Source organism: Melitaea cinxia, chromosome 27 (genome assembly GCF_905220565.1).
Source record: "Melitaea cinxia chromosome 27, ilMelCinx1.1, whole genome shotgun sequence".
In the NCBI taxonomy this organism is placed as follows: Eukaryota; Metazoa; Arthropoda; class Insecta; order Lepidoptera; family Nymphalidae; genus Melitaea; species Melitaea cinxia.
In genome coordinates this window covers 7,205,664-7,224,727 of record NC_059420.1, presented here as the reverse complement: position 1 = coordinate 7,224,727, position 19,064 = coordinate 7,205,664, and the positions used below count along the sequence as shown (strand labels likewise).

General features: G+C 36.0%; 1 protein-coding gene across 1 annotated transcript in view; it reads right to left on the bottom strand.

Annotated features, from left to right (window-relative positions):
• LOC123666933 (1-phosphatidylinositol 4,5-bisphosphate phosphodiesterase epsilon-1-like) overlaps window positions 1-19,064 on the bottom strand; it is a 165,805-nt gene that overhangs the window by 40,689 nt on the left and 106,052 nt on the right. The window contains exons 7-20 of the mRNA XM_045600946.1: window positions 18,501-18,624; window positions 17,608-17,783; window positions 16,555-16,756; window positions 15,520-15,652; window positions 12,353-12,482; window positions 11,865-12,068; window positions 9,174-9,327; window positions 8,218-8,429; window positions 6,881-6,979; window positions 4,881-5,003; window positions 3,311-3,444; window positions 1,900-1,998; window positions 1,120-1,232; window positions 276-403 (exon numbers count right to left, since the gene is read on the bottom strand). Coding sequence (XP_045456902.1) covers window positions 276-403; window positions 1,120-1,232; window positions 1,900-1,998; window positions 3,311-3,444; window positions 4,881-5,003; window positions 6,881-6,979; window positions 8,218-8,429; window positions 9,174-9,327; window positions 11,865-12,068; window positions 12,353-12,482; window positions 15,520-15,652; window positions 16,555-16,756; window positions 17,608-17,783; window positions 18,501-18,624 — 2,031 coding nt within the window. The remainder of the gene's footprint in view (window positions 1-275; window positions 404-1,119; window positions 1,233-1,899; window positions 1,999-3,310; window positions 3,445-4,880; window positions 5,004-6,880; window positions 6,980-8,217; window positions 8,430-9,173; window positions 9,328-11,864; window positions 12,069-12,352; window positions 12,483-15,519; window positions 15,653-16,554; window positions 16,757-17,607; window positions 17,784-18,500; window positions 18,625-19,064) is intronic.

The window sequence follows — 19,064 nt, the reverse complement described above, 5'->3', positions numbered from 1 at the left end:
AAGTCGACCGATGGCGAGATAACCAGCCAACTGCTGGCTTTGAAATACACAGAGCGAAGACGGGCAGCAGCGTCTTCGGTACGACAAAGTCAGCCCTGCGGTCACCAACCCGCCTGCCCAGCGTGGTGACTATGGGCAACACATATGAGCTCACGCCATTTTTGGCGCGAACTTGTGGAGACCTATGTCCAGCAGTGGACTGCAACAGGCTGAAATTATAATGATGATGATGATGAAAGGCTTAAGGACTTAGGTATATGATGAACATAACATACCCTATAAAGTTGCTAGCCCTTCGCTGTTCTGGTACAAACGCATAGTTGTCTTTATCGGTGAGAAACCGTACGAAACCTTCGAATGAGAAGCAGTTCTCAGCTCTCAGAACTGGATCTGGTTCGTGCCTCTGATAAAACAAAACATATTATTACTGATGTGCCTTAAAATTTTAGAGGACATCAAATCGTTATAGCAGTTGTGTACTAAAACACAGTTTAGTTTTTTTAAAAGAGTAACTGCAGAGTTTCTCGTCAATTACTCTGTAAGCTTTTTTTCACATCACTAGGTCGGCAAACAAGCGTACGGCTCACCTGATGGTAAGCGATTACCGTAGCTTATAGACGTCTACAGCACCAGAACCAACGCAAGTGCGTTAAAGACCCTATCTCCATTTCGCCCCTAGGACCTCTGGTTACCGTACTTACCAACAGGAACACAACACTGCTTGAAAGCAGTATTATTTAGCTGTGATCTTCTGTAAGGTCGAGGTACTTCTCCAGTCGGGCTGCTCTATATTTTGAGAAGGAAATTAAGCTACGGTAATCGCTTACCACCAGTTGCGCCATACGCTTGTTTGCCGACCTAGTTATATATGTATGTATAAATATTTCGAAAAAAAAAAATAGTTTTATAGCAAAATCGTAAAAAGGAAATTGTTATTAATTTATAAAATATTATATTGCCTCTGATAGCGATCGATACCATAGTAGGGAATATATCTGCCAACCCGCATTGGATCAGCGTGGTTGATTAAGCTCTGATTCTTCTCCTACATGGGGAAAGAGGCCTATGCCCAGTAGTGGGATATTACGGGCTGAAGCATATAAAATATTATATCAATACCTGAATAATATCTTTCAACTGTTGTTCAGTCTTCGGTTCGTTTTGCCGCGTCTCACAGAACTTCCCAAGTGTCGGGAGTGACAACACTCGGCCGCTCAAATCAGACGTAGCACCTAAAAGAATGATATTTTTAGAATTCTAATGTTCCAATTTACTGCAAATGGAGATGTATTCGACGTTGGATTACGTTGATATAGATTTTTTTTTGTCTAGGCGTGATTACCATTTGTGGCTAGCATTTTTGACTAAGGATTTCAAGAATCTCATGCTATTTTATCAATAGGTATATTTTTTAAAATGAAAAGTACTAATTAACTACAAGTGGTATTCAGTTCAATCAATACAAATAATGAAACGGATCGCTGTATTTACATGTTCAACGTGATTCTTTAAATTTGCATAACTTTTTATTTATGAACCGATTGACATGAAACAAATACTAAATGTTAAGTGAAGCTCACTACAATATATTCGTGAAAACTGCATTTAAATTGGTTAAGCCGTTTTTGAGATCAGCGTGCACAAACACACAGACAAACAGACAAAAATTCTGGCAATCATTTTTTGGGTTCAATTTGCATTAATAAAGGTACCAATAATATTTTTTCTCATATCTTCCATGTACAGACAGTGACCTTCTACATTTTTATTATATGTATGATCATATTACAGAGTCTATGTAGGTACGTCACCAGTCAAAAAAGAATTGCTTTTAATATGATTCATTATATATGATTAATTATGAATAAATATTTAATTACTCCTCTGCCTGGTATATACCTGGTAAAGCAGCAGCTGCCAGGATATCGAAGGCCTTTTTCCTGCCCGCCTTATCGCTTGGCGGTTCCAAGTCAAGTGATCCGTTTCTCGTAAGTAATCCTGCGTCAATAATAAAAAATATGTAGAGGAAAATAAAAACCAAATTATGCCACTTCTATATTGGGTATCAGTGCTGTTGCAACAATAGATAATTAAAGAAAAAAATTTATCTTTTAAATACTTGTCAGGTGTTGGCAACACTATCTTTTATGTATCTATGAAGTTTGGTTGTAACTGAGTGTTCTTGCGATAGAAGAAATATATATTTTTCAGTAGAATATATATATTTTTATTAATAACCTTAATAAGTGCAATTATTCCCAATTAGGAGAAACTTCTGTTAAATTTAGTTTCACTATCACGGAATCTTAATTTGATTATATTAGAAGTAGACAGCCAGAGGACCGGTCTATCCCAATTATTCTTTGGGACTATTTTTTCGGCTATAGAGAAATTTTACCCTGCAAATAAGACTTAAACAGCGGGGGTAAAACTTTGACATGATTTATTTATTTATTCATAAAAACCCGTGCCGATAAACAGGCCGTTAGGGCCTGGGCAAACTCAATAAGTGGTTAAAAGAGTGGTTAGTGGATAAATATACCACAATTAAATTGGATTTGATGATGAAAAAGAATTATCCGCCAATCCGCAGTGGAGCAGCGTGGTGGATTAAGCACCAATCCTTCTCCTACATGGAGAAAGAGACCTAGTGGAAAGTTACGGGCTGAATGCGATGAAAAAGAAAAATATGCCATAAGCTTCTTTTGGATATCGTCATAATATGTTTATGTGTTTTTCGGACTCCGAAAGAAAGTCCGAAATTTCAGAGAATAATTGACTTTTTCAGAGTTACATAGATTTATTATTTTAAAAGTTATATGCAGAATTATGAAGAACTTTTACAATTTTTTTTTAAACAATCATTTCCACCAGGGACGGAAACCGGTGAAATAGGCCCTCAGGATTCTTAGTTAAGGGTTTAATAAAAACTTCCCCCCCCCCCAAACGAAGAAATCTTATAAACCTTATAAAAAACGTGGACAAATGCGGATCAAATCTCACACCGAGTTATGAGAAGCTGTGAGGTCAGAAAGTCAAAAAAAAAATTTTTTTTGCTCGTTAGTACTCTTAGTATAGAATAGTCTTGGTCAGTGGACTCGCGTCGATATTTAGAGACTACAAGGCTAGTTCATAAGTTTTCTAAAGTTGCAGTGAAATACCGACGCATGTTTAAAAAAAAATGGAATAACAAAAGCAAGGGCATAAGCCTGTGGACATATCATTTGCATAAAAAAAGCTATGAGGTCCGCATTTGTGTATAGGCTTAAGTTTATGAGATTCCTTCCATGGGGACGAAAAAATGACTTACCAGTACGAAAAACACTTTTGCTTCTAAATAATTCAGGAGAACTTCTACTTTTCTCAGCGCCGAACAGCGGATTCCGCATTCTCGGCACCGCTAGTTGCTCGAAAACATCCCTCAGTTCCGATCTCATTACGAGGCTGGAGAAACAAAAAATATCTAATATACGAGTATATAAAATTCTCGTGTCGCGGTGTTTGTAGTTAAACTCCTCCGAAACGGCTTGACCGATTCTCATGAAATTTTGTGTGCATATTGGGTAAGTCTGAGAATCGAACAACATCTATTTTTCTTCCCCCTAAATGTTAAGGGTAGTCTATCCCTAATTTTTTTTAATTTTTTCGTAAATATTTTTTTTTGTTATTTTATTATGATTTGGCGTTAAAAAATACATACGACCCTAAATTTTCACCCTTCTACCACCAACCTCTATTTTTAAATAACGTTTAGCGGCAAGACAACGTTTGCCGAGTCAGCTATTTATCTATATATTAATACGTGAAGCAAAAACTTTGTACCCCTTTTTACGATAATTGCGCGGACGGGGGAGTATGAAATTTCGCACACTTATAGTTTATATAGAGAAGGAGTGCAGAATTCTAATATTTTTTTAAATTATGCACAATAATACATTAAATCAATAAAAAAAGAACATTACACACACTACTATGTATTTGACACACACACGCATATATTCTCTTTTGTTTAATATTCAAACTTATAATTTAAATTAATTATGGCCGAATTTCGACCACTGAGTGACCAATAGTTAACAATTATTAGGTAAAAGTAATATTTACAACTTAGTAAAACATACTATGAACGAATATAATTTTTAACCAGATTCTACATTTTTGATGATGCTTATTGTTTTGGGTCAATTTTATTTAACACAGAGGAGTTGGTTATTTGTCGGTAAAACAAAATTTATTTTAAACTAGCTGCCCGGACAGACTGTCAAAAGTTAAAATCTTCCGTGGCCTTTAAGGAACACACAGAAAAATAAATTACTTGAATTATTGGTCGAGCCATTCTCGAGTTATGAATTGTTTACGAATTTTTATTTATATAGATAAATATATAAGGTATATTGACTAGCTTGTTGGCGCAGTTCGACTCTGCTTATTGCTCCGAGGGTTGTGGGTTCGATTCCCACCCCGAGTCTGGGTGTAATATAAATATTTATTTATATATGTATTATTTATAGGTATGTTTACGGAAAAAATATGTAGCTATACCAGTCGGCTGTTACCTATAACACAAGCATTAAGTTGCTTGCTGTAGGAACAAACGACCGTGTGTGTGTTGTATAGATATTTATTTATTATTATTTATTATATTTTCTAAAAATTACACATGTGAATTATTTTGAATATCAGTTTTTATTTTTTAAATAATTTTGAAATAACTAAAGGAGATTTTTTAATTCTTTTGGTCTGAATTTGGGTATATTTTCATAGTATTTTAAAACTAAATTCCGAGTCAGAATATATCAATATAATATATATAATCAACATACTTTAGTCTTTTGTAGAAAAACGCAATATTCAGAATTTAAGAAATAAAATCTACTCACCTAAAACTCCGAAACAAAGCGACGAAATCCATGAAATCCAACTGAGTGTCGTATCCAACTGACCCAGTTCTTAGATGCTTGAGGTTTTCCCAGAATCTCTCACTGGTCTCCAATCTTCTTAAACTAGAAAATGAAATTACTATAAATCACCATTTCTTGTCAATTTCACAACGTTCGTATAGCGGTCAAAGCACAGGCTGCGTTGGTGGACATTATACTATTTACGTTTGTGGCAAACATTTGTATTGGTCATACATATGTTTGTACTATGTTTGTGCGTGTGTGTTTTCGATCTCCGATACACGAATAAATCCCAGTGGAGGCAGCTGAGTGTAATATGTTTATTATTTTTTACTTGCATACATATAATAAAATTGTATGTCACTTGTCTCTTTTATACGGAATTTTTGTTGTAAATTTTTATATGAATTATAATTAGTCATAATACTTAATTTGATAAAAAAATTAGCACGATATTCATAAAACACATCCTGTGTCACACTTATTTCATCATAAAGAATAATGAAACAAGTTTTTCGGATTTTATCGCGGTTTATTAAGTTTTTTAGATACCAACCCTCCCGTAACCATGATTGCTGTAAAGTATCCGAAACGTCGAACATCCAAAAACTCAATATACCGCTATGAAATCCGAAAAAGTTGTTTCATTATATTGAGTGAAATTCGCGTAAAAATTAGAAAACAATATAAAGAATAACATTAAACAAATGCTAATAAGAGAAAAAGTATTTTAACAACGTTTTAGGTAATCCTAACCCTATTCGCATTTTGTTGGTTAAGCTTCAATAAATCTGAATAATCCGGTCCTAAGCCCTTCCTAACATTAATCGGCGACCCTAACGCTACGCTGTATGGCGTGTACTTAAAATTATTAATATGGTCCTTATTCACTAAAATTGTCGGTTTGTGTATTATATTTATTATTAGCTGTGCTCGCGACTTCGTCCGCGTGGTATGCCACGCCGTATGACTTTACATGTTCAACGTGATTCTTTAAATTGGCACAACTTTCTTATTTATGAATCGATTGACATGAAACAAACACTAAATATTAAATGAAGCTTACAAAAATATATAAGCGAAAACCACATCTAAATCAGAAAAGCCATTTCTGAGATTAGCGTGCACAAACGCAAAGGCAAACAGACAAAAATTCTAACAATCATTGTTTTGGGTGCTATTTGCGTTGACAAAGGTAAATCTATAATATAAAAATGAGTCGCTGAATGTGTTGCTAAGCGCAAAACTCGAGAACGGTTGGACCGATTCGCTAATTCTTTTTTTAAAATATTCCTTGAAGTACGAGGATGGTTCTGACGGACAGAAAAATTCTAAAAAAAAAAAAATAATAAAATAAAAGAATCGACTGTTAGGCGATACGAAGTTCACTCACAAGTTCACAAGAACTCATGTGTTTTGCCCATAGTCACCACGCTGGGCAGGCGGGTTGGTGACCGCAGGGCTGGCTTTGTCTCACCGAAGACGCTGCTGCCCGTCTTTGGCCTGTGTATTTCAAAGCCAGCAGTTGGATGGTTATCACGCCATCGGTCAGCTTTTTAAGTTCCAAGGTGGTAGTGGAACTGTGTTATCCCTTAATTGCCTCTTACGACACGAGTTTATTCTTAATAATGTGTATTGTATTAGTTGGTGTAATCAATTTTACATCACAACAAAAGATATGTGGACTTGATGACGCTGTATTTCGTGCAAGATATTACTCATTTTGTACTAAAACACAGTTTATGATTGATTGATATGATTGATTCTTCTCTGCAGAATCTACATTCCGAATCGGTGGTAGCTTCACTTTTGAAAATAATAAAATCCTTTTTAAATTTTAATTTGGAAAATGATGATTCGAAAGTGCTTGTGAAACCTATTTAAATCAAGTTATTTTAATTTTGAAATCACTTAATTCGAACAAATCTAATTATTACCATTAGTTCTAGTTTACTAATATATTTAAAATCGAAGCTTACCTACTGCGGTTCGGAGACCCGCTGAAGAAACTAGTCGCGGTGAGACTACTGTGCCTTTGGGCACAAGTTGATGGTTGACTTGAAGCAGCCGAATATGAACTGTAAACCATGTAAATATTATAATTGTGAACTTTTGAACTGAGGAAATTTTCTGTTCAGAATATGGAACAATCCAACTGGGGTAGTACCTCGACCTTACAGAAGATCACAGCTAAATACTGTATACTGTTTTCAAGCAGTGTTGTGTTGGTGAGTGAGGTGACCAGGGCTCCTGGGGGAATTAGGGGTAGGGTCGGCAACGCAGTTGCAATGCTTCGCGTGAGCCGTACATTTGTTTGCCGGATTCGTTTTATGAAAAAAATATACATATGAGAGACGATGGACGTTTTCTCTTCTTTCAAGATCTAAATGTAATCCCACTACATTTTTCTTTAAAAAAATGATAAATTCCTAAATAATATAAATATGTCTTTGATTAGTCAAAGAAGTAAACGATTTTTGCAGGTTACTTTGACCTTTTGTCTGAAAAACGCAGAGAGAATTTTGGTAATATTCGAGCATTATATCTACGCATGAGGTATGGATGAACAGTGATGATAAAATTGTATCTTCGACTTCTTCTGCGTGTTTTATCTATCTTAAACTGAGCATCTCTATTTGGGCCAATGTATATGCAGGCGTAAATTATTATTTTTTAGTTAAAATAAGATGTATGACGCTGTCTTTCATGCAGAATATAATTGGATAATTGATTGTACGTCGTATTAACTTCTTAAGAGTGTTACTGCTGAGTTTCAAGTTGTATTTTCTAAGCAAAATCTACATTCCGAATCGGTGGTAGATTTAGAATAATCAATTAATTAGTTACGCGATATGTTTAGAAAAAACCGTGTGATGTCACGGGACACCAGACAGGAACGAAGTTCCTTATTATAAAATATTAATTTCAAGTTCTATTCGAGGTATAAAGAAACTGATCATTCGGGTGTACATTTTTTATTATGATTTTTTTCGATAAAAAAACTACTTTACAAAATTATCTTAACATCTTTATTTTATTTACAATGATTTATTAAAATTATCGAATGATATAACAATAATAGCAAACTGCAATAATAATAACAGTCATCACGTAGACTTTACATTAGACACTATATAGCCATCATACCATAGACACAAATTTGGCAAAAAGTTTTTTACCGGCTAGCTAACCCCTCCGCAACGCCCCATTAAGGAGCTTCGTTCCAAAATAACCAATCAAAAGTGTTTTTAAAGTTCATTGAGAAATTTTTGACCTGAGTAACAGAAACACGCTCTCCCTAATATCACACTCTTACCTGTGTCTCGGAGAGCCCTGGACTTCATCCTCACTACGTGTGCCAGAAGTATGAGAACTGTAACTCTTTGGAGAACTCTTCAACTCAGAAGTAGATTTGTTCTTTTTGAACTTGATGGCCGTACTCTTGATAGGATCGGTGTGTGAATCTGTGTATTTGACTGGTGTGGAGTGTGAGGAGCTGCCGTAGACTGATTCTCTGCCTCCAAAGACCTAGATGTAAACAACGATGAAACACAATTTTCATGAAATATAAATTAAGAATATTGGGTTAATATAATGTGTAGTTATCTTGTTCAAAGAAAAAAAAACAGTGTAAACTATGGAACGATTTCTGTACAGTTTCGGGTTTCTGTAAAGAACTCACTATAGACGGCGCCACGATCGCTTAGACCGAATATAAAATCATCATATCAAAAATTTCACACGCGAGTACATCGTTCCATAGCTTAATTGGCTAGAGCGCCGACACGGCCAGTCGGAGACGCGGGTTCGATCCCCGCTGGAGCGGTCAATTTTTGATATGATATTAAAAAATGTTTAGAATTTCCCAATGTGTAGGTAATACAAAAATAAAATCATACAAATTATATCTCTCTCTCAACTTGCGTCAGTCTCGCCCAATCACACTTTTCGTAACGCTGTCGTTACGCATTCACCAGCTTTATCCAAAAACTAACAAAAGCCAATTACTTTTTTAGCTAATTTCCATGCAAATAAGTTGATTGTACTCGAAGCGAAATCGTACCCGCGACCATTGCGAGTAAGGCTTGTGTCAGTACGCTAAATCGGTTTTTATATATCAAAATTACAAATTAAAAAAAGCATATACAAATGTGGTCTAATAAATACAGATTTGTTAATGGTGATATTTCCATTCTTTTCCAAGCCAGATGTCCAGACTTCTAGAAGTTTCAGTCTTCTACTTCTCAAAACCTAAATACTGCATCTACCCACCCGTATAGCATCAGAGACAAGCGGTTCACAGCAGCATCCATCTTCGTAGTACAGAGCTGTGTATTTATTTTTGAGCCACGCAAGACTTCTATCCGCAAGCTTGGTCTGACTTATCAAGGCCTTTATTACGGAATGGAGACCAACCGCCCACACCCTGGAAGACCAATTCAGTTATAAAATTTATATGATTAAAAATGAATTTCTGACTTGTACCTACGTGCATAACTGCTAACGATTGCAATGGTTTTTAACAGTCTCGCGAGGGGGAATGGGGATAGGGTCGGCAACGCGTGTGCGATGTTTCTGGTGTTGCAGACGTCGGCTAAGATCTAGATTAGGTAAAACCGAATTAGAAAAATCGAATTATGGGGTTTTTGGGTGTGGAGGGTGGAGGGTGTAGGGGAATCTATACAAGGTAACACTGTCACACCTCAAAACCCCATGGTTATGGAGATATCCATGGTTAAAGTTTTGAGTCTGTCCTACCCCTAGAGTGTTTTTTTTGTGCCGTGGAGGCGCGGAGGGAGGGCAGCCCTCGCCCGCCGTGCGAAAGCGCGCGAACGAATACGTAGAGGAGTGCGGAACGGAGCATGAGTGAGCGTGCTTTCGCACGCAAGGGCGGAAGGGCTGCACTTCCCGCAGCGCCGGAGCCAAGCGTTCCTCTAACTTTCGAAATTCTTCTTCTAACCTCAAAACTTTAACCATGGATATCTCCATAACCATGGGGTTCCGAGGTGTGACAGTGGTACCAGGGGAAGCGTTCCCCACCCTCTCCCCCCCCATGCCCCCACGGTCCCGAAATTCGGTTTTACCTAATCTAAAGCTTTACCCAGACGTCTATAAGCCACGGTAATCGCTTGACATCAGGTGAGCCGTACGCATGTTTGCCGACATAGTTATATATAAAAGAAGAGGTTCTCAATTCGAATGTGATTTTTTATGTATTTATTTATTTAAAAAAATTGATTAAGCTCTGATCCTTCTCCTTACATGGGGAATGAGGCCTATGCCCAGCAGTGGGATATTACAGGCTGAAGCAGTAATGTATTTATTTATGTGGATCGATTTCGATGATTTTTTTGTTAATGGAAAAGCGGTGCGATTTATGTGGTTCCATTTAAATTAAATTGAGTTACGACCCCTTGAAGAGGCCACTGCCTTAGAACTTAAAAAGCCGACTGATGGCGAGATAACCATCCTACTGCTGGCTTTGAAATACACAGGCTGAAGACGGGCAGCAGCGTCTTCGGTGCGACAAAGCCAGCCCTGCAGTCACCAACCCGTCTGCCCAGCGTGGTGACTATGGGCAACACACACGAGTTCACGCCATTATTGGCTCAAACTTGTGGAGGCATTTGTCCAGCAGTGAACTGCAATAGCCTGAAATTATGAAATGATGAGTTATGACAAGTGATTTTTGAGCTATCTCTAATGATGCGTATTTACTTGACTATTTGTTGGTCAAGCGTCGTTGTATTATACCTCATAACTTTTTACTGGGTAAACCGATTTCAATAACTCTTTTTTTAATCGTAAGCTTCTTTTAAATCTGATTGAGATTTGATCATTTCTTTTTGAGTAATCACTACATAGTATAAAACAAAGTCGCTTTCTCTGTCCCTGCACATGTATGTACGCTTAAATCTTTAAAACTACGCAACAGATTTTGATGCGGTTCTTTTTAATAGATAGATTGATTCAAGAGGAATGTTTATATGTATAATAACATCCATTAAATAGTGGAGAAATACTGTTATTTTTGAGTTTTCTAATGTTATGTCGTAAATAATTATTTTTTTTTTCGCTTAAATTGCAAACGCAGGCTGAACCCTACGAGATTTATCAAAATAATGTACTAAGTATTGTACACACTAAAAAGGTCTACAGAAAACTCCTACAGAAATATCCCACAATAACATTTTTTTGTATTTACTTTTTACGACAAATAATGGCTAATTTTCGAAGCGATTTTAACCAATACAGCATTAATCCTTATCCAATTAAATACCTTAAATGTATTTCTTATTTAATATAGATCTATTTATATGGCCCTTTACAGCATATGATTTAAATGAATATTTTCGAAGATATTACAGATTTAAAAATCGCGGTACGTAGCGTTTGCGGCGGTTCCGGCCGGCTTTTACTCTAAGTTAACGCGTGCGGGCCACGGGCAGTAATTAATAAATCAAAACTACTGGATCGATTTTAATCATTTTTTCAGTGAATGACATAGGCTATAATTATATTTTATACCCGTGCGAAGCCGGAGCGGGTCGCGAGTCATCGATATAATATACTTTATATTCACTTGACTATTTTGTCGTCTACCAACGTTGTATAATTTCTCGATGTAATTGAAGTCGGTTTTATTTCGTTTGCGAGCAAACACAATTATTATGTATTCGCAAAACAAGCTTTGTGTAAAAAAAAAAGTTAATAAAACCTCATATAAAGAATAGTAATATTTTAGAAAGTTATATGATATATATTATAAAATAAAATATCAAAGCGTTTGAATCCTACTTAAATAAATGAAACCTAAAAACTAATATTTGATTTTATAATAAATTATAAAAACCTATAAAGTATTTTTTGGGTTAATGTCATTCTCTTGGGATCAAAAATTATGCAGCTGAAATTGTGAGTAGAAATTATAATATCAAAACTAGGAAACACCAAAACGCATACCGAAACGAGTATGGAGGTAGTACAAAATGCACGGTCCTGTTGTCACTTAAGGTTTTTCCGTACACCAGTGATATGATGTGTGGTCGCTGACTGCACGTTTCGAGGCCATGTTTCTTCGCACAGGCGCAGAGTTCTCCTATATCTCGTGGTTCAAGTAATTTGCCACCGAGACGCATGTCTTTGACGCATTGGAGGTCGATGAAGCTGAAACGATAGTTATTATTAGTACCACTATGTGATGGTGCGTGTGACGTGACGGCGGCACTTGAACACCAGTCACGTTTCATCCCGCTTGGAGTGGATATTTGTGCTTGTACATATATTTGTTTACGGTCTGGTTGTCTGTCCTTGTGGACCCCATCGTGCCTCGGAGAGCACGTTAAGCCGTCGGTCCCGGTTGTTATCATAAATACACGATAGCTATCGTTACTTATAGTAGGGAATATATTCGTTGATCTCTATGTGTTATTCTACTTTCAAATTCTTACCCTTCTTCTCCCACGACTCCAGCTTCATTCTCATGAACCAAGTTTCCAGAATACTTCAAGGGTATCACTTCTTCGGGGTTGTAAGATAGGCTGATTTCGGGTTGCTGTATATTTTCTGATGGGGTTTCACCTGAAAATATTGTTGATGTTTTACAATGATATATTTTGATGGCGTTTTTTAGAGGGATGTTTTGATGGGGAGAGTTTTTACCACTTATATTGGTTTTTAGCGGGGAGTCGGATAATATTTTCAATTTTGGACTGACTGTTATATGATGTTATGATGTTATATATTAAAAAATATCACCTTTATTTATTTATTTATTAATTCTTTATTGCACAATACATTAATTGTACAAAAGGCGGGCTTAATGCTAAAAGCATTCTCTACCAGCCGACCTTAGGACGTACAAGAGCAGACGTTTGTAGATATGCAAAATCGAGTATTAGTAAAATTCAGATAAAGAAGAAAGAAGGGAGAAAATATAAAGTAACGTTAGTCGCTTAGTATATACATTACCCTTAAATAATGGGAAGGGAATTACTTTAATTTAATTTATTGTTAAAAGGATTTTAGTTACTGAAGGCTTTCATTTTATTTTATTTTATTATTTTTATTTTATTTATTTAAGATTAACACCAACAAGACGTACACTAACAAGAACAGAAAAAGAATAAATTTTTACAATATTAAGTATAAGTGTTGCCTTAATTATAAGTGTTACACACAACTCGCAAAAAGAAAACAGACGCATAATATACAAATAAAGTTATATATAACAAATTCATATTAAATTAAATCACAGAAAAAAAATCTACTAACCTAACTAATCTATCACTGATTGTGATGTTAAGAAGAGCATTTTGTCTATTGCTTCTAATGCCGTCGGTGCTGATAACATTAGCCGTGCTATGATTGTTCCTATAATCGATATTGTCACTCCTATTTTAAACTAAACCATTCCATTCCATTTTTAACTGTGAATTTCCTGACGCATGGAAGCAAGCTCAAATTATCCCACTGCCTAAAAAACCTAATGCTTCCATGTATACTGACTTTCGTCCTATCTCCATTTTACCGTTCCTTTCTAAAGTTTTAGAAAAAATAGTGCATAACCAGCTTAGTCTCTTCCTAAATAAATTCAATATCCTTAACCCTCTACAATCCGGTTTCCGTTCCGGTCATAGTACAATGTCAGCTCTGGTGAAGGTAACCGATGACATACGATGGGGTATGGATAATAAGCGCCTAACGGTACTCACTTTACTTGACTTCAGTAATGCGTTTAATACCGTTGACTTTGACTTACTGTTAGGTCTGCTGCGTTCTCTTAACATATCTCCAGCAGTGGTTGATTGGTTTCGAAGTTATCTTAAAGGGCGCCGGCAACGCATTCGTATTGAAGAGACTTTCTCTTCGTGGTGTGATGTAATGGCCGGTGTACCCCAGGGTGGTGTATTGTCTCCTTTACTTTTTTCATTGTATATTAATTCAATAACTTCCAACATAACTTCTCTCTCACACATGTATGCAGACGATGTACAAATTTATCTTCAGTCTTCTCTTGAGGGGCTACCTACAGCTGTCTCTGTTATCAATAAGGACTTGGAAATTATTTGTGACTGGAGCAAGATGTACGGCCTCACAGTAAATCCTGCTAAGTCTCAGGCTATTGTAGTTGGCAGCCAGAATCTGATTTCTAGAATCGATTGGGTGGAATTACCGAAGCTAAAATTCAACGGAACCGTCATACAATATAGCAAGAATGTAAAAAACCTCGGTTTATACATAGACTCCACGTTATCGTGGACCTATCACATTAAAGAATTAAGCCGAAAAACTATAGCATCACTAAAATCTCTTCAGAGGTTGCGTTATTTTCTGCCAATTCCTACCAAAATTATGCTAGCCCAATCTCTAATCCTATCCATTCTCGACTATGCCGACGCAAGCTATCTCAATTTAACCGAAGAACAAATGAATAAACTTGAGCGACTTCAAAACATCGCCATACGTATTTGGTTTGCGCTAATATGATCACGTCTCCGAATTTCGTTCAAGGCTCAAATGGTTAGCTATTCGTCTTCGCCGGAATCTGCATGTTCTCTCGCTATTGTACTGTGTGTTATTCCACAAAAATGCACCAATCTACCTCAAAGATAAATTTGAATTTCTTGGAACTCACAATAAAACTCTTTGTTCAGCAGAGAACCTGACACTAAGGGTTCCTGTGCACAACACCAAATTCTACAAATTGTCTTTTTCTGTACAGGCAGTCCAATTATGGAATGCGTTGCCACTCAACATCAAAAAAGCACAATCACTTATCTCCTTTAAAAAGTTAGTTAAAGCCTACTATCTCACTATGATTAATTAATCAGTTTAGCTTTTTCCAATTTGCATCACTTTTACTTATTTTATCGTCTATTTCTATTAACTTTGTTAAATTGTGACGACATGTTATGTATGTATGTATGTATGTATGTATGTATGTATATGTGTTTGCATGTAAGTACGTATGCTTTGTATGTATGTAGATATTTTATATATATATGTCTATGTATGAAGTATTTTTTTTCTATATTTTTTGAGTAGGGAACGAAAATGCATCATGTTTGCATGCATAATGTTGAATTTACAAATTATACAGATAATTGCGCTGCTACCTTTTCAATGCATATTATCCTATATCTAAAGGTTGTCTGGAAGAGATCGCTACTAAGCGATAAGACCGCCTTTGTACATTACTATCTCTATGTGTAAATAACTGTTTTATGTAATGTTTTTTTTTCCGAGTGGTGTGCAATAAAGTATATTCTATCTATCTATCTACTATAAAAATATAACACAATTAAATTTAACATTAAAATCCATCACAAAATATTGAAAAATTAATAAGGAATTCCAAGGACATTAATTAATAATCACAATATTACTTTACAAGTCAACATTTATTCACACACATAATAGATAATAACAATAAAAATCATCATCATACTTAATCATATAGCATAAATGAACTATAATACAAACATCATAATCAAGAAACATCAAAATTATAAAAAAAAAATTAACATACTGTAATTAAAAAAAAAAAAAAAAAAACAAAAAAAAAAGATTGTCTGAAAAAAAAGCAAACAAACAAACTTTTGAAGTAGAAATTTACCGTGTGGCGCGTGGGGCCGATGCGCAGTTCGACACCAAGTTAGTAGTGCACAAGATCGCTCCAGCCTCAGCTGCGCGAATGCACCGCCCCACTCCGCCTCACCCACCACACACGCTGTACCGTGGTGCAGTATCTAAGAAATTATAATTTTTTTATAAAGTATAATTTTTTATAACCACCCCTTATAGCCCCCCTCCCCCCCTCAATATGGTAGGTTACCATATACTGGCGCCTGCTACACAAGCAGCATCACAAACGCGTCGTCAACCCTAGCCCCGACGATTGACTTTGTACTTTTCACATTCGGAATCGATTCAACAATTTTGAGCTGAGCAACAAATTTAGCAATTCATTTTTATTCATATACAAGATTACTTCTTACTGATTTCGTCCACATAAGTATAAGTAGAGATAACTATAATAGATATTGACTTTCCTGAGATAGGTATTTTCTGAAAAAAATGCAAGTTTACAGTTTTATTTTAAGATTTCTGGCAAACTGTTGCTTAAGTTACTTGGTACAGTAAATATTGACTCACGCAAAATTATCCATCCATTACCCATCCATCAGCCTTGAATATATGCTTCCCCTAATGTTAGTTAAAATTAGAAGAAAAAAAAAATAATAGGAGAAAAAAATAAAAGGAGTGCACAATGCTAATATATTTTTTAAATTATTCATAAAAATACATTAAATTAATAAAAAAAAACATTATACACACTATCATGTATTTGACACACACACACACACACACACACGTATATATACTCTTTTGTTTATGATTACAGAAGTATAGTCTTTGACAACAGAACCTTAATAAGGTTCAAACTTATAATTTAAATTAATTATGGTCGAATTTCGACCACTAGGCTATCATTAGTATAATAAAACGGTTACCAACCCGCCTGTCAGCGTGGTGACTATGGGCAAAACACATGAGTTCACGTCATTTTTGGCGCGAACTTGTGGAGGCCTATTACAGCAGTGGACTGCGATAGGCTGATGTGTGTGTGTGTGTGTATAATAAAATATACCTGTAAAACATGTCTGTCCATTCTCTCGCCATTTTGGGGAGCTAAAGGAAACATGGTCACACCGTGGTCATGGGGAATAGGCTGCACGGGGCAGTACCCTCCCCCCTCCAACTCATACAAGGCTTCGTTCTCGAAGTCTGTACCCGTGGTCTTTTGAGATGGCTGCACGAAAACCGGTTCTTCACACGCTGATATGGCTGTTCTGAAAAAATAGGAGGTATATAAGTTTGAGAATATAAAACAGAAGAAAATAATAAAAAAATTAATATTTAAGGTTTAGTTAATTAATTTAATTTAAATAATTAATTTATTTATTATATTTTAAAATTAAACTACACCATAATATTATACATAACTTTTCTATACCCACATCCACTTACACACACAACTGACCGGATATTTTTAATCTTAATATACGTGTGCTTAAAATGTTAATAATTACCTTTTTTCTAGTTTTCTGCTTTATGTTACTTCTATATTAGTTCTTACTTTGTTTACTTAAACAGTTTGACTTAAATTATGCAAAATCCGAAATAGGCTTACGTTTGGTTAGTTTGTGTTAAATCAAAAACTAGAAATGTTGCTGTGGATTTTTGTACGAAATAAATAAAATAATTACAATATCACTTAATGCAAAGCGCACGCCTCTCCAAGATGGCAACACCATTTTAATATGAATTATCAATATATATAAAATATTTCTTATATTTCCATTTTCCAAATATTTCTATATTATTTAAAAGAAAGATTAAAAAATATAGGCTAATTATACAGGCTGATATCAAAAACAATAATTATACCAGTAACAGAAAAAAAACGGCTTCCGGCCGGCCGAATTTCTCCTTTTCCAAAGATTTGTTTCTAGAAGTTTAGGGTGGGACAGAAACGTATGGTCCACTTAGTGGTAACCTGTAACTTTACCTATAAATATTTGAAACTACAGGAGTCCTCTCTACTCGAGAGCAGCATTATTTAGTCGTGATCTGTAAGGGATACATTTCCAACTGTGCCCTTAGTAAAAAAAAATTAAATAATATATTAGCACATTACCACCTTAAATAGTCTCCAAAAACTGGTGCTGTGGTCCTGGCGAGGCTGTACCGGTGCTGGTGGAAGCTTGCTATGTGGTCCATCACCGCCTGCGTCCGGTACACCTTCTCCAAGTTCATCAAACCCTCGGGTCCGACCCGACGGAACTGTTCTCCCTCCTCGTCGAATGATGCTATGTACTAGACATTTTTAAATGGATATATTGTGTTGAGGAATAAATGATTCTCTCTCAGACAAAAATCTATATTGTCCAAATATGTTAAAAATTATATCAATATACATTTAGTAAAAAGGGGTTATTTTAATATTACAAACAGACAACCGGATTTTATTTACTTGTATAGAATAGCCGCGTTTTAACCACGTAATTTTTGTTTTTGGATCGAATTAAAAGTACCCTTGTTATTCTACAACCACCCTGGTATAGTGGTGTGTATAGTCGCATAAAACAGCGACGGTTTGCGGGCTCGATTCCCGCTCGGATTGGGTATTTGTATTTTTACAAATATTTCTTTCCGGTTTGAATGTCTGACCTTGTGGGTCTTACCCCCTTGCCTCGGAGAGCACGTTAAGCCGTCGATCCCGGTTGTTATCATGTACACCTGATAGCGATCGTTACTAATAGTAGGGAACATATCCGCCAACCCGCAGCGGAGCAGCGTGGTGGATTAAACTCAAATTCTTCTCCTAGAAGAAAGAGGTCTATGCCCAGCAGTGGAATGTTCAAGCTGAATAGTTGTTGTTCCACATAGATCTTCAGCTATCTACGTACTAAGTTTCATTTCAACCAGTTCAGTAGTTTCTGCGTGAAAGAGTAAGAAACATCAATCACAAATTTTCGCATTCATCATGAAAGAAAGAAAAATATTTAGAAAGTCAATAATTATATCACATACCACTTGTCTGTTTGTTTCGCTGTAGCGCGCATCCCTCTTACAGCTGTCACGGAGAGGACTGGTCGTCGTACTTTGGTCCACCCTCTTCCCACTTTCTCTTCTAGTATCCTTCTTTATTGAGGATCTGTTATCAGGTAACAAAAGATTAGAAAATGAAAAACTATACTAGTATATTAATTCTTCAAGAATAATTCAGATTCAGCCTTCCACATAATTAGATTTTAACTGAGGTAGGGTACAGCAGGAATTTCCTGCGCAAAATATGAATCAGCCCAACTGGGGTAGTACCTCGACCTTACAGAAGACCACAGCTAAATAATACTGTTTTCAAGCAGTATTGTGTTCCTGTTGGTGAGTAGGGTGACCAGAGCTCCTGGGGGGATTGGGGATTGGGTCAGCAACGCGCTTGCGATGCTTCTGGTGTTGCAGACGTCTATAAGCTACGGTAATCGCTTACCATCAGGTGAGCCATACGCTTGTTTGCCAACAGTCTCATCGCAAAACGTATCAAATATATCTCCATTTACGAAGTTATGAGACTATGATCTCAATGGACAATCTGAG